Source organism: Hypanus sabinus, chromosome 5 (assembly GCF_030144855.1).
Source record: "Hypanus sabinus isolate sHypSab1 chromosome 5, sHypSab1.hap1, whole genome shotgun sequence".
NCBI classification, from domain to species: Eukaryota; Metazoa; Chordata; class Chondrichthyes; order Myliobatiformes; family Dasyatidae; genus Hypanus; species Hypanus sabinus.
Genome location: NC_082710.1, coordinates 75,309,222 through 75,336,951, shown reverse-complemented (window position 1 = coordinate 75,336,951; position 27,730 = coordinate 75,309,222). Strand labels below are relative to the sequence as shown.

The following is a 27,730-nucleotide window of genomic DNA, read 5'->3' as shown; positions in this document are numbered from 1 at the left end:
ACAGTTACCGCACGGAAACATAATTTGTTTTTAGTGGAAATGTGTCTGTACCGTCTGGGGAATATACTATTTAAATAAACATGCAGAAAACATGTACTAATTAGCATGTACCTGTGGTCAGGTGCAAGCTCCTCCCCGGCGCTGTTACATTCGGGGGAAGAGGGGAGGAGTCTCGGTTAACAGCAGTGGCTCTCAATGTTTTTCCAGTAACTGAAACCATACGACGGAAAGAAGGAGACGAAGGACAGCGCACGACTCCGCCGTGTGTGCCGGCGAGAGAAACTTTCCACAGACTTGCCCAGTGGCTGGAGATCATGGCCAACGTCACCGATCCCGAGGCGGATGAGGTATAGTCCCCACGTTGCTCTCGTAGCTGTGGAGAATATTTGATTTTTTTAAAAGAAACTACTGCGGGTTTTGTTATATCTTTGCAACGGGCGAGGGATTAGAATGTACTGGTGGTGGGGTCGATGGGATTCTGGCCGTGCTTCTAAAGAGGCGGGAATGTCCTTAAATATCTCAAAATAAACCAAGCTCTGGCTAGTGGTGGCAATCTCCTTCCGTCTGCAATCCTGACAGTTACCCACTGAGCGTGCGCTGCAGTACCTGATGTGGCAACGCGGTAACGCTTTCTCCCCTCTACCGCACACCGGGCACTTGCACAATATCCCTGCCGCGGGATATCAGACATTTTGACTACCGATGCCATTTTGTGGTGCTTCTGAGAAGGGACAGGGTTATTTTCGAGGTCGCCGCCTGTACGTTCACATACAGACGTGTATATTAATTCAGGTCTTTCCTGATCTCATTTCGCCCCCATCGCCCATGCGTACATGCTCTAACGACCTACAGTTTACAATCAACCTGAAACACATGAAATTGTATCAGTATCCAGCGATAATCACGGACGATGAAGGCTTTTACCGAGCGATTATTACAACCATTCTGTAGCAGCTCATGCCGGTCTCGGCGACAACCTTGTTTATGGACACGTTTTAATGCCCTGTTATGCCCATTCCATTGTCATCTCAGAGAGCGAGGGTCTTGGGAATTTATTCTTTGCATTACCAAATAACGAAAGGAAAACAGAAGTAAATCCGGTTGTTAACTGACTATTTGTGTCATTGTATTTATAGTGTTTCTCGTCCAAGACCGGTGCGCTCTGATTTTGGATGTCATGCTGTATGCTGTATTGCTATTTGTAGCTTTGTAAACTCTTTATCAGGCCCGCTCAACATCATCCGTTCCAAAGATAACAAACCCCATCTGTTTAGTACCTCTTAGTTCCTTACCAGATAACATCCTAGTAAATTGCCTCAAAGTACATGTGTCACTATATACAAATCCTGAGATTCATTTTCCTGCGGGCATACTCAATAAATCTATAATAGAATAATAACCATGAAAGACCACACCAACATGGGTTTTCAACCAGTTAGCAAAAGTTAATATTGTTCAAACACATAAAGAAGGAAATTGAATTGACTTTAATTAACTTTATTTCTTAAATCCTTCACATACATGAGTAAAAATATTTATGTGTAACACGAGTGAATCTGCAGATGCTGGAAATAAATAAAAAATGCTGGCAGAACTCAGCAGGCCAGACAGCATCTATGGGAGGAGGTAGTGACGACGTTTCGGACCGATGATGAGGGCTCCTGATGAAGGGTTTCAGCCCGAAACGTCGTCACTACCTCCTCCCATAGATGCTGTCTAGCCTGCTGAGTTCTGCCAGCATTTTGTGTTTTTAAAAATATTTACATTATGTCTCTGTCTAAATGTGCAATATGCAATCATAGTAGTTTATAAATATATAGAACAGTCAATAGAAATACCCTCAAATCAGCATCAGTTAATCAGTCTGATGCCCTGGTGGAAGAAGCTGTCCTGAAGCCTGTTGGTCCTAGCTTTTATGCTGTGGTACCGTTTCACAGATGGTAGCAGCTGGAACAGTTTGTGGCTGGGGTGACGCGGATCTTTCAGGCCCTTTTGACATACTTGTCCTTGTAAATGTTCTGAATAGAACAGTACAGCACATTGCAGGCCCTTCGGCCCACAATGTTGTGCTGACCCTCAATCCCTGCCTCCCATATAACCACCCCCCCCACCTTAAATTCCTCCATATACCTGTCTAGTAGTCTCTTAAACTTCACTAGTGTATCTGCCTCTACCACTGACTCAGGCAGTGCATTCCATGCACCAACCACTCTCTGAGTGAAAAACCTTCCTCTAATACCCCCCTTGAACTTCCCTCCCCTTACCTTAAAGCCATGTCCTCTTGTACTGAGCAGTGGTGCCCTGGGGAAGAGGCGCTGGCTGTCCACTCTGTCTATTCCTCTTAATATCTTGTAAACCTCTATCATGTCTCCTCTCATCCTCCTTCTCTCCAAAGAGTAAAGCCCTAGCTCCCTTAATCTGATCATAATCCATACTCTCTAAACCAGGCAGCATCCTGGTAAATCTCCTCTGTACCCTTTCCAATGCTTCCACATCCTTCCTATAGTGTGGCGACCCGAACTGGACACAGTACTCCCAAGTGTGGCCTAACTAGAGTTTTATAGAGCTGCATCATTACATCGCGACTCTTAAACCCTATCCCTCGACTTATGAAAGCTAACATCCCATAAGCTTTCTTAACTACCCTATCTACCTGTGAGGCAACTTTCAGGGATCTGTGGACATGTACCCCCAGATCCCTCTGCTCCTCCACTCTACCAAGTATCCTGCCATTTACTTTGTACTCTGCCTTGGAGTGCGTCCTCCTAAAGTGTATCACCTCACACTTCTCTGGGTTGAACTCCATCTGCCACTTCTCAGCCCACTTCTGCATCCTATCAATGTCTCTCTGCAATCCTCTACACTACCTACAATACCACCAACCTTTGTGTCGTCTGCAAACTTGCCAACCCACCCTTCTACCCCCACATCCAGGTCGTTAATAAAAATCACAAAAAGTAGAGGTCCCAGAACAGATCCTTGTGGGACACCACTAGTCACAACCCTCCAATCTGAAGGTACTCCCTCCACCATGCCCCTCTGCCTTCTGCAGGCAAGCCAATTCTGAATCCACCTTGCCAAACTTCCCTGGATCCCATGCCTTCTGACTTTCTGAATAAGCCGACTGTGTGGAACCTTTTCAAATGCCTTACTAAAATCCATGTAGATCACATCCACTGCACTACCCTCATCTATATGCCTGGTTACCTCCTCAAAAGAACTCTATCAGGCTTGTTAAGCACGATCTGCCCTTCACAAAACCATGCTGACTGTCCCTGATCAGACCATGATTCTCTAAATGCCCATAGATCCTATCTCTAAGAATCTTTTCCAACAGCTTTCCCACCACAGACGTAAGGCTCACTGGTCTATAATTACCCAGACTATCCCTACTACCTTTTTTGAACAAGGGGACAACATTTGCCTCCCTCTAATCCTCCGGTACCATTCCCGTGGACAATGAGGACATAAAGATCCTAGCCAGAGGCTCAGCAATCTCTTCGCTTGCCTCGTGGAGCAGCCTGGGGAATATTCCGTCAGGCCCCGGGGACTTATCCGTCCTAATGTATTTTAACAACTCCAATGCCTCCTCTCTCTTATATCAACATGCTCCAGAACATCAACCTCAGTCATATTGTCCTCCCCATTATCAAGTTCCCGCTCAGTGGTGAATACCGAAGAGAAGTATTCATTGAGGAACTCGCTCACTTCCACAGCCTCCAGGCACATCTTCCCACTTTCATCTCTAATCGGTCCTACTTTCATTCCTGTCATCCTTTTGTTCTTCACATAATTGAAGAATGCCTTGGGGTTTTCCTTTACCCTACTCGCCAAGGCCTTCTCATGCCCCCTTCTTGCTCTTCTCAGCCCCTTAAGCTCCTTTCTTGCTACCCTATATTCCTCAATAGACCCATCTGATCCTTGCTTCCTAAACCTCATGTATGCTGCCTTCTTCCACCTGACTAGATTTTCCACTTCACTTGTCACCCATGGTTCCTTCACCCTACCATTCTTTATCTTCTTCACCGGGACAAATTCATCCCTAACATCCTGCAAGATATCCCTAAACATTGACCACATGTCCATAGAACATTTCCATGCAAAAACATTATCCCAATTCACACCCGCAAGTTCTAGCTTTATAGCCTCATAATTTGCCCTTCCCCAATTAAAAATTTTCCTGTCTTCTCTGATTCTATCTTTTTCCATGATAATGCTAAAGACCAGGGAGCGGTGATCACTGTCCCCCAGATGCTCACCCACTGACAGATCTGTGACCTGATCCGGTTCGTTACCTAATACTAGATCTCGTATGGCATTCCCCCTCGTCAGCCTGTCAACATACTGTGACAGGAATCCATCCTGGACACACTTAACAAACTCTGCCCCATCTAAACCCTTGGAACTAATCAAGTGCCAATCAATATTAGGGAAGTTAAAGTCACGCATGATAACAACCCTGTTATTTTTGCACCTTTCCAAAATCTGCCTCCCAATCTGCTTCTCGGTGCCTCTGCTGCTACCAGGGGGCCTATAGAATACCCCCAGTAGAGTAACTGCTCCCTTCCTGTTCCTGACTTCCACCCATACTGACTCAAAAGAGGATCCTGCTACATTACCCACCCTTTCTGCAGCTGTAATAGTATCCCTGACCAGTAATGCCACCCCTCATCCCCTTTCCCCCCACCCCTCTCTATCCCCTTTAAAGCACTGAAATCCAGGAATATTTAGAATTCATTCCTGCCCTGGTGCCAGCCAAGTCTCCGTAATGGCCACTACATCATAATTCCATGTATGTATCCAAGCTCTCAGTTCATCACCTTTGTTCCTGATGCTTCTTGCATTGAAGTACACACACTTTAGCCCTTTTACCTTACTACCTTTACACCATTTATTCTGCTTCTCTTTCCTCAAAGCCTCTCTATATGTTAGATATGGCTTTACTCCATGCACTTCTTTCACTGCTCTATTGCTCCAGATCCCATCCCACTTACAAATTAGTTTAAACCCTCCTGAACCATGCTAGCAAACCTACCTGCAAGGATACTGCTCCCCCTCGAGTTCAGGTGCAAACCATCCAATCTGTACAGGTCCCACCTTCGCCAGAAGAGATCCCAATGGTCCAAAAATCTAAAACCCTGTCCCCTGCACCAACTCCTCAGCCACGCATTTAACTGCCATCTCCTCCAATTCTTACCATCACTATCACGTAGTACTGGCAGCAATCCTGAGAACGCCACCCTTGAGGTCCTGTTCTTCAGCCTTCTGCCTAGTTCCCGAAACGCACACTTCAGGACCTCATCCCTCTTCCTGCTTATGTCGTTGGTCCCAACATGTATCACAACTTCTGGTTGCTTTCCCTCTCGTACCAGGATGTCAAGCACCCGGTCAGAGACATCCCGGACCCTGGGACCCGGGAGGCAACAAACCATGCGGGTTTCCTTCTAACGTCCACAAAATCTCCTGTCTGCTGCCCTGACTATAGATTCTCCAATGACGACAGCTCTCCTCTTCTCCATCCCATCCTTCTGCACCACAGGGTCAGACTCGGTGCCAGAGGCTCTGCCACCGTGGCTCACATCTGGTCGGTTGTCCTTGCCAACAGGATCCAGGATGGTGAACTTATTATTCAGGGGAATGGCTACAGGGGTGCTCTCCTTCGTTTTCCCCCCTCGGACTGTCACCCAACGACCTGCTTCCAGCAGCCTAGGTGTGTCTACCTCCCTGTAGCTCTCATCTATGACCGCCTCATTCTCCCTTATGAGTCGAAGGTCATTCAGCTGCTGCTCCAGATTCCTCACATGGTCTTCCAGATTGCCCAGCTGCAAGCACTTATGGCAGATGTGACTCTGCGGGAGAGGGGAGTTCCCCCAAGACTGCCACATCTCACAGGAGAGGAACATCACCATCTCAGGAGGCATTGTAAAGACTAACTGGGAACAAGCTCGTCCTCCGCCTCTTCTCGTCAAAGCTTCAAATCTCCACTCCTTCACTGGCCCACTCACTCTCTGGCCGCTTTCCACAGGCCACTCCGCTTGAGGTAACCCTCTGTTTATTTGTTTGAGCTTTTCCAAACTGCTTGGTCACCTGACCTCGATTGCCCAATCAGCTGCTTTCTGCTGAGTCTGAGCTATTCAAATCTTGATTGACTTGATTGCACAATCCAGCTGCCAAAACTGCCAGAATCTCTCGAGTCAAAGCCTCAAATCTCCACTCCTTCACTGGCCCACTCACTCACTGGCCGCTTTCTACAACTACAGGTGCGCTGGGCTGTCCGCACCACTCTGCAAAGTCCTGTGATTAAGGGAGGTACAATTCCCATACCAGGCAGTGATGCAGCCAGTCAGGATGCTCTCAATTGTGCCCCTGTAGAAAATTCTTAGGATTTGAGGGCCCCTACCAAACTTCCTCAACTGTCTGAGGTGAAAGAAGCACTTCCATAAAAATAATAATAATACATAAATAATCAATAAATATCAAGAACATGAAATGAAGAGTAACCTCGAAAGTGAGTCCATAGGTTGTGGGAACATTTCAATGATGGGGCAAGTGAAGTTATTGCCTCTAGTTTAAGAACCTGATGGTTGTTCCTAAACCTGGTGGTTTGAGTCCTGAGGTTCCTGTACCTTCTGAAGCAACACACACAAAATGCTGGAGGAACTCAGCAAGTCAGGTAGCATCTATGGAAATGAATAGATAGTTAATGTTTTGGGCCAAGACCCTTTGTCAGGACTAAGAAGAAAGGGGGAAGAAGCTAGAATAAAAAAAGCAGGGGAAGGAGGCTAACTGGAAGGTGATAGGTGAAGTCAGGTGGGCTGGAAGGAAGGAATCTGATAGGAGAGGAGAGTGGACCTTAGAAGAAAGAGAATGAGGAGGGAACCTGGGAGAAGTAATAGACAGGTGAGAAAAAGAAAAGGTCCGAGTGGGGAATAGAGAAAGAGGTGGGGGGTGGAATTTGTTTACCTGAAGGTGAAATCAAAATTCATGTCATCAGGTTGGAGACTACCCAGACGGAATATAAGGTGATGCTGTCCTGCTCTGAGGGTGACCTCATCTTGGCACAAGAGGTGGCATGGACCAACGTGTTGGAATGGGAATGTGAATTAAAATGTTTGACTACCAGGAAGTCCTGCTTGTGACAGATCATGTGGAGATGCTCAGCAAAGCAGTCCGCCAATTTACATTGGGTTTCACCAATGTAGAGGAGGCTGCATCAGGAGCAGCAGACACAATTGATGAGCCCAGCAGATTTGCAGGTGAAGTGTTGCCTCACCTGGAGGGACTGTTTGGGGCTCTGAATAGAGGTGAGGGAGGAAGTGAATGGGCAGGAGTCGCACTTGGGCTGCTTGCAGGTATAAGAGTTGGGAGGGAGATTAGTGGGGAGGAATAAGTCAATGAGGGAGTCACAAAGGGAGTGATCCTTGCGGAAAGGGGAGAGGGGTGAGGTAAAGATATGTTTGGTGGTAGGATTCCTTTGGAGATGGCGGAAGTTGTGGAGAATAATGTGTTGGATGTGGCAGTTCATGGGGTGGTGAGAACCCTATCACTGTTCTGGCAGTGGAAGGATGGGGTGAGCATGGACGTACGGGAAATGGAGGAGATGCAAGTGAGGGCAGCATCAATAGTGGAGGGAGGAAAACCCCATTCTTTAAAGAAATTAGCCATCTCTGATGTCCTGCAATGGAATGCTGTGACCTGGGAACAGATGAAGCAGAGGCGAAGAACCCAAGAATGGGGAATATCATTTTTACAGGAGATAGAATGGGAAGGAGTATAATCGAGATAATGGGAATCAGTAGGTTAATAAAAGATGTTGGAAGAATGGCCTAAAGATGGAATACAGCGTTGAGACATGTTGGGAAATGGAGAGAAGGTTCAAACATCAGAGGTGCAGAGGGACTTGGGAGTCCTCATGCAAGACACCCAGAAGGTTAATTTACAGGTTGAGCCTGTGGTAAAGAAGGCAAATGCAAAGTTGGCATTTATTTCAAGGGAAATTGAATATAAAAGCAAGGAGATAATGCTGAAGCTTTATAAGACACTAGGCTGCATTAGTCTATTCCGTCCGCTGCTGCTGGTGCAGCCTCCTCTACATTGGTGAGACCTATTGAAATTCCTCCTCAACTCCATTCTAAAAGGATGCCCCTCTATTCTGAGGCTGTGTCCTGCAGTCTTAAGACACACCCACCACAGGAAACATCTTCTTTACATCCACTCTATCCAGGCCTTTCACCATTAAATGTTTCAATTAAGTCACCCCTTATTCTTCTGAATTCCTGTGAATACAGGCTCAGAGCCATCAAACATTCTCTCTATGACAAGCTGTTCAATCTTGGAATCATTTTCATAAACTTTCTTTAAACCCTCTCCAGTTTGAGCACGTCCTTTCTAAAATGGGCCCAAAGCAGCTCACAATACTCCAATCACAAACAAGAGAAAATCTGCAGATCTTTGTGGTTCTTCCTCCCATCCCCCCACTTTCTCACTCTGACTCCTCATCTTTTTTTCCAGTCCTGCAAGTTAACCTTCAGGATGTTCTGCACAAAGACTTCCAAGTCCCTTTGCATCTCAGATTTTTGGATTTTCTCCCCGTTTAGAAAATAGTCTGCACATTTATTTTTACTACCAAAGTGCATGACTGTGCATTTTCCAACATTGTATTTCATTTGCCACTTTCTTGCCCATTCTCCTAATATGTCTAAGTCCTTCTGCAGCCTAGCTGTTTCCTCAACACTACCTGCCCCTCCATCTATCTTCATATCATCTGCAAACTTGGCAACAAAATCATCTATACCCTCATTCAAATTATCAATATACAGCATAAAAAGAAGCAGTCCCAACATCAACCCCTGTGGAAAACCACTAGTCAATAGCAGCCAACCAGAAAAGGCTCCCTTTATTCCCATTAGCTGCCTCTAGCCATCAGCAACTGCTTTATACAGGCTACAATCTTTCCTGTAATACCCTGGGCTCGTAGCTTATTAAACAACTTCATTTGTGGCACCTTGTCAAAAGCCCTCTGAAAATCCAAGTACACAACATCAACTAATTCTCCTTGGTCTATCCTGCTTGTTATTTCTTCAAAGAATTCCAACTGATTTGTCAGATAAGACTTCCTCTTGAGGAAACTGTGCTGACTACGGCCTATTTTATCATGTTCCTCTAAGTACCCCAAAACCACATCCTTAACAATTGACTCCAGCATCTTCCCAAACACTGAAATTAATGAAAAAGTCCAGATGAAATGTACCAAGTTTATTAAGAATAATAACACATGAATGCCTGAGGAAAAAGGAAAAATCTGGAATGACTACTAGTGGTTTAGGGATAAGATCAATAGTTGATTCGATCAAGTGTGTGAGTGATGGAAAGAGTTAAGGGTGAGTAAAGACTTTTCAGCATGGTTTGGGAAAGGCATGCAAAACTTGTGATGTATTATCAGGGACATCAAGAGGGCAGTCCTGCTGATGATGCCTCCAGCAGAGTTTCCCGTTTTGCTGTCAGTGAGACTACTTCTGAAGCTCTGCACTGGGAAACCCCACCTCTTCCCCCATGTCGAACCATCCCCAGGGACAGTGACACGTCAAACAATTCCAAGGAATTACTTCATGGACATTATGTGGACTCTAGAGAGGCCATTAGTGACTTAAGTGAGGGCGTCAGTGGTGAAACTATAAGACTGGAAGCTATGTCACAGTTTGCTCCAATAAAGACCAAGGGAATAAAGAGATGCAAGACTGAAGATAAAACCATTGTTAATCAATGTATTGACAAGCTCGAGACAGATCCATCAACTATTGCTCAATCCCTCAACAATCTGTTGAGTGCTTGGAGGACCCCGTGACTCTTAGTAAAGAACAACTGGAAGCATTTCAAATTTAAAGGCAGCAGCATGCCCGTTGAATCCAGCTGCATATGTATCATTGGACATGGAAGTCTATGATGGCCATGACTGTCAAGAACAGTAACATGACAAGAAGATGCAAATTACATGCAAACTAATCGAATGACATGCCTGACACCGCATGAGATGCTCACTGGGAAGCTATCATACCTGTGATAGGGGTAAGCAAAAATGTTGAATGGATAAACTATATATACTACAATCAACAGAGATTCATCAACTACACCGATGATGCACTGGAGGCCTTAGGGCAACAGCTGGATGTAACTAGCAGGATGGCGTGGCAAAACAGACAGGTACTGGATTGGCTTTTGGCAGAAAAAGGGGGTGTGTGTGTAATGTTTGGAGAACAATGCTGCACTTTCATACCGAACAATACTAGCCCAGAAGGGTCTTTCACCAGAGCAATGAATAAATTAAAGAATCTGCGGACGGAGGTCAGGATTTGAACATCAGTTCTTTGTTTGGTTGGAAAGTAGACTCGGAGGATGGGGAGCATGGCTGACTAAAATAGCAATAACTGTCAGTATTATATTGTTGAGCTGTGCGCTTGTGCTGTGCTGTTTTCTTGTCTCAAATCTCTTGTAGTGCGTGCTGCAACCAAACAATTTCCAATGCTCGTGGCAATTATTGAAGCAAGCTTAGTGGAGAAAGAAACACCGAAAATGTATTGTTACAGCCTACAACACCTGCAGGATGAACAAGAGCAAAATGACAGTGTGGGAGTAGATTGTAAGGGCTTCTGAGTCTTTTTCCCTGTCTCAGGTACAGAGGGACAGGTTTTTGGCTCAGCAGCCCAGGGTAACAGGGAGAGAATACTTTGAGGTCTTGGCGCAGAAAATTATAGTTTAACCCGAGATTTGGGAATAAGTGCTTGAGTTTATTGGGGCTTTTGTGCGCAGACTCTTAGTCTTTTTCCTTATCGAACCCAGATCTGATTCTGTACATGGATGGCTCCTCAATGATTGAAAGAGGAATTTGGATGAGCCATGGTCTCTGGAACTGAAGTGCTGGCAGCAGGAAGCAAGGCTCCTTGTACCTTGGTACAACAGGCGGAAATGAAAGCTTTGACTGAAGTCTGTAAGTTGGCAGAAGGCAGATCAGCTAACATCTACACTGATTCTCAATATGCTTTTGAAGTTGGTCATGATTTTGGAAACTTATAGAGGCAAAGAGAATGTCTTACAGTGGCAGGAACCCCAATCAAGGATGGCCAACTTGTACAAGAACTTAAGGATGTCATACAACTGCTGTCAGAAGTTGCTGTAAATAGCCACTCCAAAGTGACTACAATAGAAAGCAGTGGAAATGCATTCACAGATGAATTCACGGCAGGCAGAATGGGAAGGGGTAAAAGAAACAAAGGAAATTTGAGAACATCTGCAATGGACCCGACAACTGGAATTATGGAAGCAAAATTGAACTTCATATCACAGGTGAAGATATGATATTTGAAAGATGCAGGCTCAATGCTTTAACCAAGAAAAGTGGTTCTGGATGAAGAATAGTGGGAAGTTAAATAGTGATGGAGTACGGAGATATGGCTCTAGTTATAGACTGGTAGCTCTAACTATGTTGCTTCCTTATCTGGCAGAGCAGATACACTCCCCAGGACACATTAGAGTAGGAAAGATGATTGATAGATTCTCCCAATGGTGGTGGAGTCCACAGATGAGGCAGCAGCAGAAAAGTTACCACAATTAAGTGCTCCTGCCCCACCAGGTCCATTTTTACATTTACAAATGGACCACATAACTTTACCAAAGGACCAAAGCTACTCGGATATATTGGTAAGAGTGGACACGTTCTTCCAGCAAAGAAACTGCCACTGACACAGCAAAAACTCTGATCAAAGCCAATATTCCTAGGCGGGAATTGCTGTGTTACATCCAATCTGACCAAGGAGCACATTTCATTGGAACTGCTTGACAGGAATTCTGTTGACTGATAAATATTGAATGATCTTTTCATTGTCCCTATCACCTAGGGTCATCAGGACAAGTTGAATGAATGGAACCATCAAACAATGATTGATTTTAGCAAGGTGTACCATGGCCTCTGGCTCTTCCTATGGTCCTATGTAGTGCCAGAGCAACTCCAAACAAGAAAACTAAACTAAGTCAATTTGAGGTGGTACAGGGTATCACATATCACTGCTGGGAGCCCTTGCTCTCAGAGAGGCTAAGATTATGGCAGATAGTTTGTGTAAAATTAACTCAGACTTTACAGTCTGCTTCTCACTAGATTTCTGCCATTTGCAACAGAGGGAGGACACACCCTGATTCCTGGTGAGTAAACCCTGATTAAGAAACTGCATAAGGAACCACTGAGAGCTGGATGTGAAGGTCCTTATCAAGTGCTGTTAATAACTAACTCAGTGGTGAAGGTAGAAGATAAAAGCGTGTGGATATATGCCAGCCACTGCAAGCGAGCTCAAGTAGTGCCCGACGAGGATAAGGGAGTGCTGTGCTTAATGTAATTGTAGCCTCTTGACCCAGTGCCTACACTGTTGGGCTACAGTGAGCAAATCATAAACAGTCAGAATACCTCAAGCAAGTTGACAACTACAAGACATTAACAAGTTCAAGTTTGAGTTCAGTGTTTTATCCTTCAACTGTATGCATGTATGCCGCCAAACAAAACAATGTTCCTCTGGATCAAGTTGCACAACACAAATGTTATATAAAGAAATATTACTACAAATAAAATAACAGATAATGAAGTGCTTATATGATAGAAGTTAAAAAGTAAACGGTATGATGCTACTGGCACTTCATACAGGATGAGTCCTGATGTGTGGCAGGGAGTTCAGTAGCCTTTCAGCCTGGAGGAAGAAGCTATTTCCCATCCTAACCGTTTTTGTCCTAAGGCTACAGTAGCTCCTACCTGATGGTGGGGGTGAAAGAGATTGTTGGACGGATGGAAGTGATCAATGCTATGGGCTCTGTGTACATGGCGCTCCTGATGGGTGAAGGAGAGTCCCCAATGATCTTCTCAGCAGTCCTCGTAATCCTTTGCAGGGACTTGCGGTCAGATGCCTTGCAGTGATGCAGCTGCTCAGGACATTCCCGATGGCACTCCTGTAAAAATTGGTTAGAACGGGATGCAGGGACCTTACTCATCTCAGTCTCCTTAGGAAGTGGTGATGTTGCTGTGCTGACTTGACCAGAGAGGTGGGGTTGATGGATCAGGTGAGGTCATGTATTATGTGCACGTATGGCTGAGTATGTGCCTTCGAGAACATATTAGTCATACCATGGATAAACCAGGAGTCTGCTGAGGTCTGTAGCATTCAAGACTGGTGATCGAAACCTGTACAAAAAGTCCAGCTAGGACCAATGGAAGGCAATGTTAAAGGGCGAAAAAACAATTCGGGTTCAGGTTTGAGACTGGACCAGATGCATGTTGGCTATGGTAAGGTTTGCAGTCCATTACTTCCTACAAAGCAAAAACTAGCATCATGAATAGCTATGATGCTTCACTCCCAGATGAGCTCAATGCCTTTTATGCAGGCTTTGAAAGGGTGAGTAAAACTACCTCTGTGAATCCCTGAAGTATCTGTTGATCCCGTGGCTGACATCAGAACATCTTACAAGAACCTTCACAAGGCATTAGGCCCTGTTGCAGTATCTGGTGGAGCTCTGGATACCTTTACCCACCAACTGTGGGTGTGTTCAAGGACATCTTCAATCGTTCACTGCTGTAGTTGAAGGTTCAACAGGGCAACAATCAGAACAGTGCCCAAGAGAAGCAGGGTTATCTGCCTCAATTACTATCATCCAGTTCTACTCTCCTCTACTGTGATGAAATGATTTGAGGGGTTGGTAATGACCAGAATCAACTCCTGTCTAAGCAAGGACTTGGACCCATTGCAATTTGCATATTGCCACAATAGGTCTACAGCAGATGCAATCTCACTGTCTCTCCACTCAGCCTTGGATCACCAGGACAATAGTAATATCTACGTCAGGCTACTGTTTATTGACTCCAACTCTGCATTCAACACAATCATACCCTGAGTTCTAATCAACAAGCTCCAAAACCTGGGCCTCTGTACCTCCCTCTGCAACTGGATCCTTGACTTCCTCACCAGGAGACCACAGTCTGTGCGGATTGAAAATAAATCTCCTCCTTGCCGACAGTCAACACTGGCACACCTTGAGGATGTGTGCTTAGCCTAATGCTCTACTTTTTATATATCCATAACTGTGTGGCTAGGCACAGCTCAAATGACATATCACAATTTTTCTGACGATACAATAGATGCTGTCAAGGAGGAGTACTGGAGCAAGATAGATCAAGTGGTTGAGTATTGTCGCAGTGAGAATCTTGCACTCAGTGTCAGTAAAACCAAGGAATTTATTGTGGACTTCAGAAAGGGGAAGTTGAGGGAACGCACATCAGTCCTCATCAAGGCTTCAGAAGTAGAAAGGGTGACCAGCTTTAGGTTCCTACCTTCAATATTTCTGAGGATTTATCCTAGAACCAACATAATTACAAAGAAGGCGTGAGAGCAGCTATATTTTATTAGGAGTTTGAGGATACTTGGTATGTTGCCAAAGATTACAAATTTCTATAGATGCACCATAGAGGACGTTCTAACTGGTTACATCAGTCTCTGGTATGGAGAGCCCAGTGCATGGCAAAACACTGCAGGAAGTTGTAAACTCAGCCAGCTCCATCTTGGGCACTGTCCTCCTCAGCATCCAGCACACCTTCAAAAAGACTGCATCCATTATTAAGAACCAACATCACTCAGGACATACCCTTTTCTCATTGCTACCATCAAAAGGAGGTATAGGAACCTGAAGACATACATTCAAGGTTTCAAGAAAATCTTCTTTCCATCTGCTATTGGATTTTTAAAGGACAATGAACCTATGAACACATTTTCCCTCTCTTTTTGACTGCTTCATTTATATAAATGCCACAACATGTGCCAGTGATATTAAACCTGATTCTGATACAGATATAATTTAAACGCAATTCATTTATTTTTTGTGATACACATCTAAATCTAGATAATACTCTTAAAACTCATAGATGATTTATATCTTATAAAATATTTCCAAATTACAAATGATTTATAAAACACAAATGACATCCAAAGCATAGGCATAATTCCTTTAAGCTAAAAAGACATACCAACCTATTGCATATGAATGCATCATCTGTCACAGAAGTCAAAGGCAGAGGAATGTATCCTAATTTACCCTGTCTTTCTGACATTTTTCTTGATGTTTTTGACCATTGTTATCAAGCCTGACTGCTTTCTTACATTTACTCTTTTTTTTGCTACTTGGGTGATTTCATACACATGTGATTTCCCCCCCCCCCCCCCCAGATATCTTTTTACCCTAATGATCTAAGAGCTTTTGGGGATAATTAATACAGTAACTGCTAACTCTCTAAGTACATGAACCTTCCAAGTATTAAAAGATCAGCTATTTGATGTGCTAGGTGATATTATCAATCTGGTCTGCAAGCTTCCTTGAACTAGATAATTTAGCCAGTGTTGTCTAAGCCAATTAACATAACCCCACTGTTTTGTACTACATCTCTTGAGCAATCAGCCCTGTGCTGTGGGTGAGCATCTTGTGCTCTATAGATCATGCTGTTTGTTTGCAAACTTGTCCTTTTAACTTATGACTAATTATTGCTTGCCATTTACATTAAGAACTGAAGAGTGGAAATTTAAGTTACTCAAAAACAACTCTGAATGAGTTAGCTGCTATGTATGTCAGAAAGCTGAGTTTAGCAAAATCATTGTGTGAAATATTAATCCAACCAGTGAAGTATTGTTAATACATTAAACCTCATGACACTTTCTTTAAAACCTGGACATCTTTATTAACTCATGTTTAGCAATGGGCACAGTAGGTTAGTTGAACTGTGGAGATGCCTTGACCTTTCCCCTCTTTTTCCTCCCTTTGATAGAAGGCAGAACTTATGTTAATCCAAGCAATTGGAGTCTTCAAACTGAATTTGTCTGTCTTAGAATGTACCTTTATTAGAATCAGATACCATGATAATTTTTCTCCTGCTCTAAATAGGCTACATATCTCAGTTGGGCACTGGATGATTCAATTACTCTGAGATACTGAGTGAGGCAAAGAGTTACAACAGCTTTGTAAAGCTTTCTAAAATACAGGGTACAGGATGATGATCAGATTGCAGATGCCACATCATTGTTTGTTTGTTATGTGCTGTGTCGTATGACCTGGGTGATCAGGGTCTCATGCCATGATTGTTTTTGGCAAAATTTTGTACAGAAGTGGTTTACCATTGTCTTCTTCTGGGCAGTGTCTTTATAAGATGGGTGACCCCAGCCATTATCAGTAACCTTCAGTGATTGTCTGCCTGGCATTACCAAATATCCATCACCTGCTCCCATGGTTTCATGTGGTCCTGATGGGGTTGCGTGGGAAGAGCGGTAATCAGGTGCTACATCTTGCTCACGGGTGACCTGCAGGCTAGTGGAGGGAGGAGCGCCTTACACCTCCTTTGGTAGAGATGTATCTCCTACTCTGCCACCTATCACTGTATTGCCTGAGAAATAAGCCAATTCAAAGTTCAGAGTAAATTTATTATCAAAGTAAGTATACATTTAGTCGTGACTTTATTTGGTATCTCTTCTATCTAATAAGGTGTTCACTGGGTGTATGTTTGTGGTCTTCTGCTGCCGTAGCCCCTCTATTTCAAGGTTCAACATAATGTTGCATTATGCTGTTTCTACACCGGTGTTATAAAGTGTGAAAATTTGAATTACTGTTGCCTTCATGTCAGCTTGGATTAGTCTGGCTATTCTCCTTTGACCTCTAACATTAATGAGGGGTTTTCCCCCACGAACTGCTGTTCACTGGATGTTTTTTGTTTTTTGCAATGGTCTCCGTAAACTCTAGAGACTGTGGTGCGGGAAAATCCCAAGAGATCAGCATTTTCTCAGATACTCAAACCACTCTATATAGCACCAGTGATTATTCCATGGTAAAGGTTACTTAGATCACATTTCTTCCCCATTCTGATGTTTGGTCTGAATGACAACTGAACTTCTGGACTCTGCGTGCTTTTCTGCATTGAGTAACTGCCACGTGGTTGGCTGGTTAAATATTTGCATTAATGAGCAGGTGTACAGAGAGGTGCCACTGAGGTTTTCTGGAAATGTGGCATTTGTTGCTCTGATCTGGTTGTAGAATGAACTTTAGAAGACAGTTAAGAGCTATCAACACTGAGGAACTGGAGGCACATGTAAATAGGAAAGTAAAGATGAAAATCACTCTTTTAAGGAAAATCAGTGATATTGTGGAAGTTTGAGGGGACATCATGGCCACTTTTGCACTAATATGATTTTACTTTCTAAATGTTGCACATGAATTCACATTCTCCGACACTGTAGAGAAAATTTGAATTTGTGTTCTATGCAGTAGTTAAGATGGGTGGCATGGTAATTGGTCACATGGGTATAATTGGCCAGTCTCGTTGGTCCAGAAGGGCTGGTTATTTTGTTGTACCTCAAAAATAATAAAAACCACTAGAAGTCAGGATCATTCTGCTGTCTGCATTCCTCTGTTATGCATTGTAGTTAATGCCAAACTAGGAAATATTTTGGTAAGTCTAGTGAGAACCATACCCGTTAAGCCCATTGTGAGCTAAGATTTTTGCCTTGTGAAGTAAGGACCCAGGCATCTAGGCAAAATTTGGAACATAAAACAATACATGTCAGGAACAAGCCCTTTGGCCCAAGGTGTGCTAAACTAGTGAAAGATCTAACAAAGCTAGTCCCTTCTGCCTACACAAGGTGCATACCTTTCTATTCACTACATATTCATGTGCCTCTATAAGAGCCTCTTAAATGCCTCTATCATTTTGCTTCCAGCATTATCCCTGCCATTCCATTCTAGGCAAATAACTAAAGAAAAAGTACCCTTGCATCTCTCGCCTTAAGTGCATGCTGTCTCATATTCCCAGGAAAATGACACCACCTGCCTATCTCTGCCACTCTTCTATAACTGATCTGTTGCTCAGCATCTCTGTTGCACCGCAATAGAGTGATTTGCTGCTACCCCTGGTTAGCAGTGCTACTCCCGCTCCTCTTTTACCCCCTCCCCGTCCTTTTTGAAACATCTGAACCCCAGAGCATCCAGTAGTCATTCCTTGTGATAGCCAAGTCTCTGTAATGGCCATAATGTTATAGTTTTATGTTTTAAGTTCATCACCCTGATATCCCATGCATTAAAATAGTCACATTTCAACCTACCCCATTTATTGCAATCTTGCCGTTTCAACCACCTATCCTTTGCTGTCTCTTACCAGCGGCATCTACCTGTATGCCAGCTGCCCCATCCTCTGCCCCCCTCTATCCCTGCCTTGCTAGTTTAAACCCTCCTCAATAAACCTGCCCACAAGGATATTGGTCTGCCTTAAATTTAGGCATAACCTTCAGGTCATACCTTCACTAGAAGGGATCCTAAAAATCCAAATATCTGAAACCCTGCCCCCCTGAACCAATTCCTCAGCTACACATCCATCTGCCAAATCATCTTATTCTTACCCTCACTCTTGAGGTCCTGCTCTGCAGCTTTCTACCTAGCTCCCAATATTCTCTCTTCAGGACTTCATCCCTTTTCCTGCCTAAGTCATTGGTACTAAAATGCACTATTACTGGTCACCCTCTAGAAAGAGGGTTAGCAATCTGGGGTCCATAGACTCCTCAGTTAATGATACGGGTCCATGCTTTAGAATGGTGTGGACTTGATCTTAGTCATACCTGACAATGGCACCTGGGAAGCAACGTGTCACCCAGAAGTCTCTTGCACATCCAGAGAATCTCCTCTCAGCTCCCCCATCACCAAAGCACTCCTTCCCTTTTCTCTTCTGAGCCACATACCTAGACTCAATGCCAGAGACCTGGTTGTTGCAGCTTCACCTTGTAGATTGTTTCCACCACCCCCCCCCCCAACAGTATCCAATGGGGTACACCCATTATTGAGAGGGATGTCCACAGGTGTACTCTACTTTCCAGCTCCTGACAGACACTTAGCTATCTGCCTTCGGCAACTTAGGGTGATTACTTCCCTGTAGCTCTTATCTAATGCAGCCTTGTTCTCCCATACGAGCTTTAGGTAACCCCGCTGCAGTACCTTATTGGGTCTGCAAGGAGCTGCAGTTGGATGTCCTTCACATGGATGTAGTTATCAGGGAAACTGCAAGTCTCCCAGAACTCCCAGAACTCCCACATCTGACAGGAAGAACATTCCACTGACTCTAGATTTATTCTCATCGCGAGGTGCTAATAGGCAAAAAAGAACTTTACTGGAAACTAACCTTAGCCTTTGCCCCTCCTTGCCAAAACCTCAAGCTCCCCGTTCTAACACTGGCAGAATTACTACTCCCACAATGGTCACTCACTTGAACCTCACTTGTTTTTATAGTCCTTTGCCTAGTGCCAAATAAACTGCAATATCAAGCCCACTGAAAAGTTTTGAAAGGCACCGCTTGCTATTTAAATCTCACACTCATTCATCTCAGATAAGTGACTGCTTGTGATATCTCGAGTTGACCAAAAGTTTTCAAAAGGCCCACTTTTAAAAAGCCTAATTTTGTGTTGACCTTTGATTGCTGTTGCATTTTGGACCTCTCATTTTGGTTATGTTTTAAATGCTACTCACAAAAATTTACATGCAGTCTTCAAAATATTGTTACTGGAAATCCTTATTCAATTGTTCTTTGCTAATTTCTATCTAGACTTTGGCCTTGGTCTTAGTATATGATCGAACTACATTTGCACTTGATTTTGAGTTGAATGGAGCGATTCTATGCTGCTTAATAAAGTATTTGTTCTGAACCATAAGTTCAGAAGCATGGCCAGTGTAACTTTAGACAGAAGTCCTTGACCACTACAAATCTGATGTGTCTGTGGAAGGTATTAAAATTATGTAATGAAATCTATCAAGGGAATTGCATGTGAGTGTCAGGTTTAGTTGCTTTTACTAGAATGAAACATCTATTGTTCTCAGGATTGAAAGGATTAAAAGGAGATTGAATATGAATTCAGTTATTAAGAGTTTTGATGGCATAAGTGATGAGCAACTAGTTAACAGGGATGTATCGCAAGTGGTGATTTAAGATAAGTGTTGAGAGAACTGAAGGGGAGATGGGGTATTTTTAAACATAACCAGTTTTTATTGTCAGCAATGCCTTATCTAAAAGAATAATGGAAGCAAACTTAAAGAGGAGATATATCTGAATAGGAAAATTTGCAGTGCATAGGGAAGGGGCTAGGAAGGGGTCGGCAACGTTTACCACTGAAAGAGCCAATATGGACCCATTTCCCACAGAAAAGAAAACACTGGGAGCCACAAAACCCGTTTGACATTTAAAATGAAATAACACTGCATACAACGGGTTTTTTTGCCTTTATGCTATGTATAAACGAACTATAATGTGTTGCATTTATGAAATTGATGAACTCCTGCAGAGAAAACGAAATTACATTTCTGCATGCAACAAAAACATTTTGAACTCCGAAAAAAAGACGTTGGGTTGAAGGTCACTCCATAGTTAGCCTACCTTGGATCGAAGAATTAAAAGAAAGTGTGCACTGGCGGGTGTCAGGCATTGGCAGTGGTGATGTATATTAATAGCGATAAAAAACACGTTGTAGCGGTGTGCTACACGCAGCACTAAAATAAAGACTGCAGTCAAAGGTAACTTTATTCAAACTAAACAGCCTTGCTTTAAAGCCTCCCTCAACCCATCCCCGTGGGCGCGCATGCTCCAAAAGACACGTACTCACAAACCCCCGTAGGCTATCTCCCTTAGCCGGAACGGTGGCTAATTGTGAGCCGGTTCGGATATGCCAGGAAATGGGGTCTCCACAAAGTTTTTAGATAGTACAAGATCACCATAATCTTCAAATTTTGAATTACATTTCAAAAGCTAACAAACCACGGGGAGCCGCATCACAGAGATGAAAGAGCCGCATGTGGCTCCGGAGCCGCCGGTTGCCGACCTCTGGGCTAGGTAGTGGGGCTGAATGGATAGCTCTTTGAAAAGAGCTGGCCTGAGCACAATATGCTCCTATGTTCTGCCATTCAAAAATAAGAGTTGATGTAGCAAATGCAAATCTTATTATTTCCCTTTTTTGATCATTGAAATTGATGACAACTTGCTTATAGATTACTTATGATAGCAATATAACTAAGGAATTCCTGAAGTCTTTATAAAATTGAATGTTATTCACATGGACTCTAATTCCCTCAGATAAATATTTCAAAATTAATGGATTTTAAATGTTGCATATTTTTTCCCAAATCTTATGATACTTTAGTGATAATACAGAGTAATTAGGGCTTCCTGAAAGTGGCTTTGCAGGTTTGTAGGGTGAACACACATGGCATGCTTGCCCTTATGATTCATGACATTGAGTTCACAAGTCAGCAAACTACATTGCAACTTTAAAACTCTGATTAGGCCATATCAGAAGCATTTCAGTCAGACCTGTTGTTTTATAGGAATAACACAGAGGCTTTGGAGAGGCTACAAAACTTTCCGGTTTTTTTCCAAGTGATGAAGCTACTGAAAGGTATTTATAATAGTACATTCTTTTGTGAGTTATTTACATATTTTCATAAACACAAAGGTCCCAGCACAGATCACTGTGTTACTCTGACTGAAGCATAAAGTATTTCCAGTCAGAAAACTACCCCTCTTCCATTACTCTCCTCCTCTTCTCACCAAACCAATCTTCAATGCATTTCACCAACGTGCCTTATGCTATAACCACCTGGACTAGCCTACCAGAGGAACCTCGTCAAAAGCCTTATGAGTCAACTACTATGTCATATCAACCAATCTCTAATCGTGCCACGAGTTCATCCACCTTATTTCAAATGCTACACGCATTTAAATACAGCACCTTCACCCTTTTGAATTTTGCTTCTGTGGTACAATTTAACTCTTTGCAAGTCTGAATTTGTACCCAGTCATTGGCTTGTCCTTCATTACATACATGTTACACCCATTATCTACTTGTAAACCTGCTGACTCAACATCAGCTCTATCATACTGGTTCCTAATCCATGTTCAATCTGTCATGGTCACTCAATATTAACTTAATATTAGCAGACACCATCTGTTTGGTCCAACATTCACTTCTGGAGCATCTGGACAGTAAAGACATCTATCTTAGACTGTTGTTTATTAACTCTAGTTTCACCTTTAATATCATAATTTCAAACAAACTGATCTCCAAACTCCAATACCTAGGGCTTAGTATTTCACTCTGCAACTGGTCCTTGACTTCCTGATCAATAGACTGCAATCATAAGGATAGGCCCCAACACCTCTGCCTGATTCTCCTTAGCACTGGTACCCCAGTAGGCTGAGTTCTCAGCTCCCTGCGTGGAATAATTTTGCTGTAACTCTATCTACAAGTTTAGAGATGATACCACTGTAGTGAACCACATCTCACATAATAAACAGAAAGCCAGGCAAAGGAGAGTCAATAGATGTTTACTTAGAATTTCAGAAGGCATTTGACATGCTGCACTCATAAGGCTGCTAATGAAGGTAAAAGCATTTGGTATTACAGGAAAATGCTAGCAGGGATAGAAGATTGGCAGGAGGCAGCGTGGGAATAAAGGGGAACATTTCTGGTTGGCTGCAGGCGACAAGTGGTGTTCCGCAAGGGTTGGTGTTAGGACTTTTTCTTTTTCACATTATATGTCAATGATCTGGATGATGGAATTGATGGCTTTGTGGACAAGTTTGCGGATGATATGAAGATAGGAGGAAATCCAAGTAGTTTTGAGGATGCAGAGAGTTTGCAGAAGGACTTAGGCAGTGGAGGAGAAAGGGAAAAGCAGTGGTAAATGGAATACAGTGTAGGCAATACATGGTAATGCACTTGGTGGAAGGAATAAAGTAAGACTTTTCTAAATGGAGAGCAAATTCAGAAATCAGAGCTGCAAAGGATCTTGTGAGTCCTTGTACAGGACCCCTAAAGACTATCTTGCAGGTTGAGTCAGTGGTCGAAGGCAAATGGAACATTAACATTAATTTTGAGAGGACTAGAATATAAAAGCAAGGATGTAATACAGGGTACTGAGGCTTTATAAGGCATTGGTATGACTGCACGGAGCATTGAGAGAAGATTTGGGCCTCTTTTGCTGGCATTGGAGAGGATCCAGAGGAGCTTTATGAGAATAATCATGGGAATGAGAGGGTTAATGTAGGAGAAACATTTAATAGCTCCAGGCCTATCAAATTTGCTGGACTTTAGAAGAATGAGGGTGGGATCTCATTGAAATATTGAATGAATTGGACAGATTGGACATGGAGAGAATGTTTGCTATTGTGGGATGCCTAGGATCAGAAGGCACAGCCTCAGATTGCAAGCATGTCATATAGAACAGAGATAAGAAGGATTTTTCTTTTAGCCAGAGGCTGGTGAATCTGTGGAATTCATTGCCACAGACATCTGTGGAAGCAGAGGCTTATAGGTTGTTTGATCACTAAGGGTGTTAAAAATTACATGGGGAAGTTAGAAGAATGGGGTTAAAAGGATAATAAATAAGTCATGATAGAATGGCAGAGCAGATTTGATGGGCTGAATGGCCTAATCCGCTCCTGTGTTTTATAGTCTTGTTGTCTCAATAGGCTGTCCAGTTGTAGTCGTACTGACGACATGGCTGAGGAAGCTCAGCAGTAACTCTCTTCCTCAGGAATATGCTTTGGCATATTCCATTTGATCCTCACCAGTCAGTGCACCAGGTAGGGTATTATATTTGTCAACTGTTCTGCCTGTGACTGCAAGAAACTGCAGGGAGTTGTGACACTGCTCAGCACATCATGGAAACCAGTCTCCCCTCCATGGACTCTGCCTCAGTAAAGCAGTCAGCAGAATCAAAGACACCACCACCCTGGCCATTCCAACTTCTCCACAATCCCATTGGGCAGAGGGCACAAAGACCACCATTCAAGGATAGTGTCTGTGCCAATATTATCAGACTATTGAACGGTTCCTGGTATGTTACGGTGGACTCTGGATCTAACCAGTCTACCTGGTTATGACTACATCTTATCCCTACTGCACTGCACTTTCACTGTAAACATGACCCTTTTATTGGTTTACCTCAGTGCACTGCTGTAAGGAATTGATATGTATGAACAGTACCTAAGACAAGATTTTCACTCTACTCTGGGACATGGGACAATAGCAAACCAATTCAGAGTGGATGGAAACACAAAATGCTGGCAGAACTCAGCAGGCAGAACCTTCATCAGGGTTTCAGCCCGAAACATCGTCACTACCTCCTCCCACAGATGCTGTCTGGCCTGCTGAGTTCTGCCAGCATTTTGTGTTTTTATTTATTTCCAGCATCTGCCGATTCACTCGTGTTGTCAGAGTCGATGGGCTTGTTTCTGTGCTGTCTCTATGACAGGCTAACTTTAACCACTCCACTGCAACCACAAAACAGCAGTAAAAAAGAGGCTGGTATGAAGGCAAGGGATAACACAGGAGAGAGTGGACAAGTCCTCAGTGCCACTGGCTGTAGTTGTTGGTGCCATCTAACCGTGGACTCATTCATTGCAGAGACTGTAGCATAAATACTAAGATCCAGCAATGATGTGTGAAATTGGAAAGAATTAAAAACTCAGGCAGACTGCTGCAGATAACTGCACATTGACATCCTAGTTGGGACCTTTGTACTTTTGTCACATCACTCCTTGTTTATGAGGAGTTGAAAACAAAGGTTGTAGTTTGCATATTATTGCTGCAGGTTGATGTTGACATCATAACACAGGAAAGGTGAATCTCTCCAGAGCAATGTTTCATTGTGTGGCATTTCAAGAAGAAACAGTTGCTGTTTTGTTAGAACCTGCAAGCAATTCATGCAAAATATAAGACATAGGAGCAGAATTACACCACACAGCTCATTGAGTCTGCTCCGCCATTTCATCATGGCTGATTCATTATCCGTCTCAACCCTTCGCTTGCCTTCTTCCCATAACCTTTGATATCCTGACTAATCAAGGACCTATCAGCCTCAGCTTTAAATATACTCAATGGCTTGGCCTCCACAGCTGTCCGTGGCAATGAAAATGGTACTTCCCTACACAATTTTCCATCTACCATATCTATGCTTGTTTTTCCAATCTATGTCCATCTGCAAACTCCCTGCTTCCTCAAAACTACCTGTCTCTCCACTTACCTAACTGTAGGCAAGCTTAGCCACAAGGCAGTGAATTCCATCATCTAAATCATTGACATATAATCATTGTTATAACCAGGGGTGGTAGTGTGATGAGCTCCCACTGCCAATTAAATGCCCCCATTGGTGTGCATCTCAAATTGCCTCTGACACCCAAGTCCAGCTCCTGGCCTTCATGTGTGGCTTAGCTACTAATTCCAGTCAAACCATTTCCACTGACAGGAGAAAGGGCAAAAGTGGGTTAGTGGTACCTTAAAACCAGTCACTTCGGCAGGTGGGTCATCAGAGAGACCATTAGGTATCCTACAATCACATATCTTGAAGTATTTCAGTGCCTCGACTACCACTTGTTATACTACACTTGTTATACCTTTGGCTCTGACTTCTTAAGGTTAAGTTTCACAATTTACTAAATGACTCCAAAAGACTCAGTACCTACCCCTGTTCTTGCCTGACCACTTTTAGCACTGCCCACTCCCACAATGGCCACTCTGCTTAAATATGAATCACTTCTGACAAGACCATATAACCATATAACAATCACAGCATGGAAACAGGCCATCTCGGCCCTCCTAGTCCGTGCCGAACTCTTAATCTCACCTGGTCCCACCTACCCGCACTCAGCCCATAACCCTCCACTCCTTTCCTGTCCATATACCTATCCAATTTTACCTTAAATGACACAACTGAACTGGCCTCTAGTACTTCTACAGGAAGCTCATTGCACACAGCTATCACTCTCTGAGTAAAGAAATACCCCCTCGTGTTTCCCTTAAACTTCTGCCCCCTAACTCTCAAATCATGTCCTCTTGTTTGAATCTCCCCTACTCTCAATGGAAACAGCCTATTCACGTCAACTCTATCTATCCCTCTCAAAATTTTAAATACCTCGATCAAATCCCCCCTCAACCTTCTACGCTCCAATGAATAGAGACCTAACTTGTTCAACCTTTCTCTGTAACTTAAGTGCTGAAACCCAGGTAACATCCTAGTAAATCGTCTCTGCGCTCTCTCTAATTTATTGATAACTTTCCTATAATTCGGTGACCAGAACTGTACACAATATTCCAAATTTGGCCTTACCAATGCCTTGTATAATTTTAACATTACATCCCAACTTCTGTACTCAATGCTCTGATTTATAAAGGCCAGCGTTCCAAAAGCCGCCTTCACCACCCTATCTACATGAGACTCCACCTTCAGGGAACTATGCACTGTTATTCCTAGATCTCTCCATTCCACTGCATTCCTCAATGCCCTACCATTTACCCTGTATGTTCTATTTGGATTATTCCTGCCAAAATGTAGAACCTCACACTTCTCAGCATTAAACTCCATCTGCCAACGTTCAGCGCATTCTTCTAACCGGCATAAATCTCCCTGCAAGCTTTGAAAACCCACCTCATTATCCACAACACCTCCTACCTTAGTATCATCGGCATACTTACTAATCCAATTTACCACCCCATCATCCAGATCATTAATGTATATTACAAACAACATTGGACCCAAAACAGATCCCTGAGGCACCCCGCTAGTCACTTGCAGTTTCTGTGCAAAAGAGAACCAATTTCTAGGCTGTAGAGGATGACTGTGACTTAATCTGTAGAAGGCACCCTCTTTCAAAAATCAGAACTAAAATCGTCATTAAATTCATAGATAAAATCAACTGTTCCACTAAAAACTGATGTTTCTAATTTGTATACTTTATCACCTTCATTATCTTTATCAGCTTCTAGAGGTAGATTACTGTACTTTTTGTTTTACAGGATTATTATGAAGATGCATATGAAAATATTCCAGTGTAAGTACATGCTACCATATAATTTTAGTAGTAAGTAACGGGGTATACGCACAAAAAAGGTTATTTCAATGTTTTTACAAGCACTGCTCGTGGTCTTTCTCAATGCATCCCTATGATTTATCAATTAATTCATTTTAATACTTTGCATGACACTATAATATTTTATCTGTTTAGTAATAAAGAACACTGTGGGGGGGGGGGGAGTGTCTGCTCCTTGATAGATCTGTACATGTAATACCCTTTATGTTATTAAGATGTCAAGTTTAATGTAATTACCAGATGTTTTGTATTTGAATGTTAGAGAATGCCATGCTACAGTTATTTCACTTTTTACTTTTTGTATGAAACCAGCAACTGTTGAGGATTGGGTGGTTATAATTCATCAGAAGAGAAAAGAAGGAAGGCTATCCTTTTAGACTTTTGGCAAAATCAGATGTCTCACAATGATTTACAATTGATGAAATACTTTTCAAGTGTGGCCATTATTATAGGAAATGTAGTAAATAGTTTTTCTTGGACTAAGATCCACAATAAAGTATTAAATTATAATTACCTTTGGTATAAATCCAAACAAACTTGTGTCCAAACTCCAAAACCTAGTACTTGGTGTCTAGCTCTGCCACCAGTTAACCTTATAACCATATAACAATCGCTGCATGGAAACAGGCCATCCCGGCCCTCCTAGTCCGTGCCAAACTCTTAATCTCACCTAGTCCCACCTACCCGCACTCAGCCCATAACCCTCCACTCCTTTCTTGTCCATATACCTATCCAATTTTACCTTAAATGACACAACTGAACTGGCCT

The 27,730-nt window shown here is 43.0% G+C and overlaps 2 protein-coding genes across 9 annotated transcripts in view; one reads left to right on the top strand and one right to left on the bottom strand.

Moving 5' to 3' along the window:
* Positions 1–242, bottom strand: part of snapc3 (small nuclear RNA activating complex, polypeptide 3) — a 74,750-nt gene extending 74,508 nt beyond the window's left edge. For all 5 annotated transcript variants that reach the window (XR_009512232.1, XR_009512233.1, XM_059970131.1 and 2 more), the window contains exon 1: positions 112–242. The gene's annotated coding sequence lies outside the window, so the exon portion shown is untranslated. The remainder of the gene's footprint in view (positions 1–111) is intronic.
* LOC132394244 (tetratricopeptide repeat protein 39B) overlaps positions 1–27,730 on the top strand; it is a 411,030-nt gene that overhangs the window by 25,252 nt on the left and 358,048 nt on the right. For 2 of the 4 annotated variants that reach the window (XM_059970127.1, XM_059970128.1), the window contains exons 1-3: positions 213–347; positions 21,418–21,488; positions 26,889–26,923. Coding sequence is in view for 1 of the 4 variants with exons in the window: in XM_059970126.1 (XP_059826109.1) it covers positions 208–347; positions 26,889–26,923 (175 nt within the window). In the remaining 3 variants the exon portion in view is untranslated. Of the gene's footprint in view, positions 1–207; positions 348–21,417; positions 21,489–26,888; positions 26,924–27,730 lie in introns of those variants that run through there. The other 2 variants (XM_059970126.1, XM_059970129.1) reach the window with 2 other exon arrangements.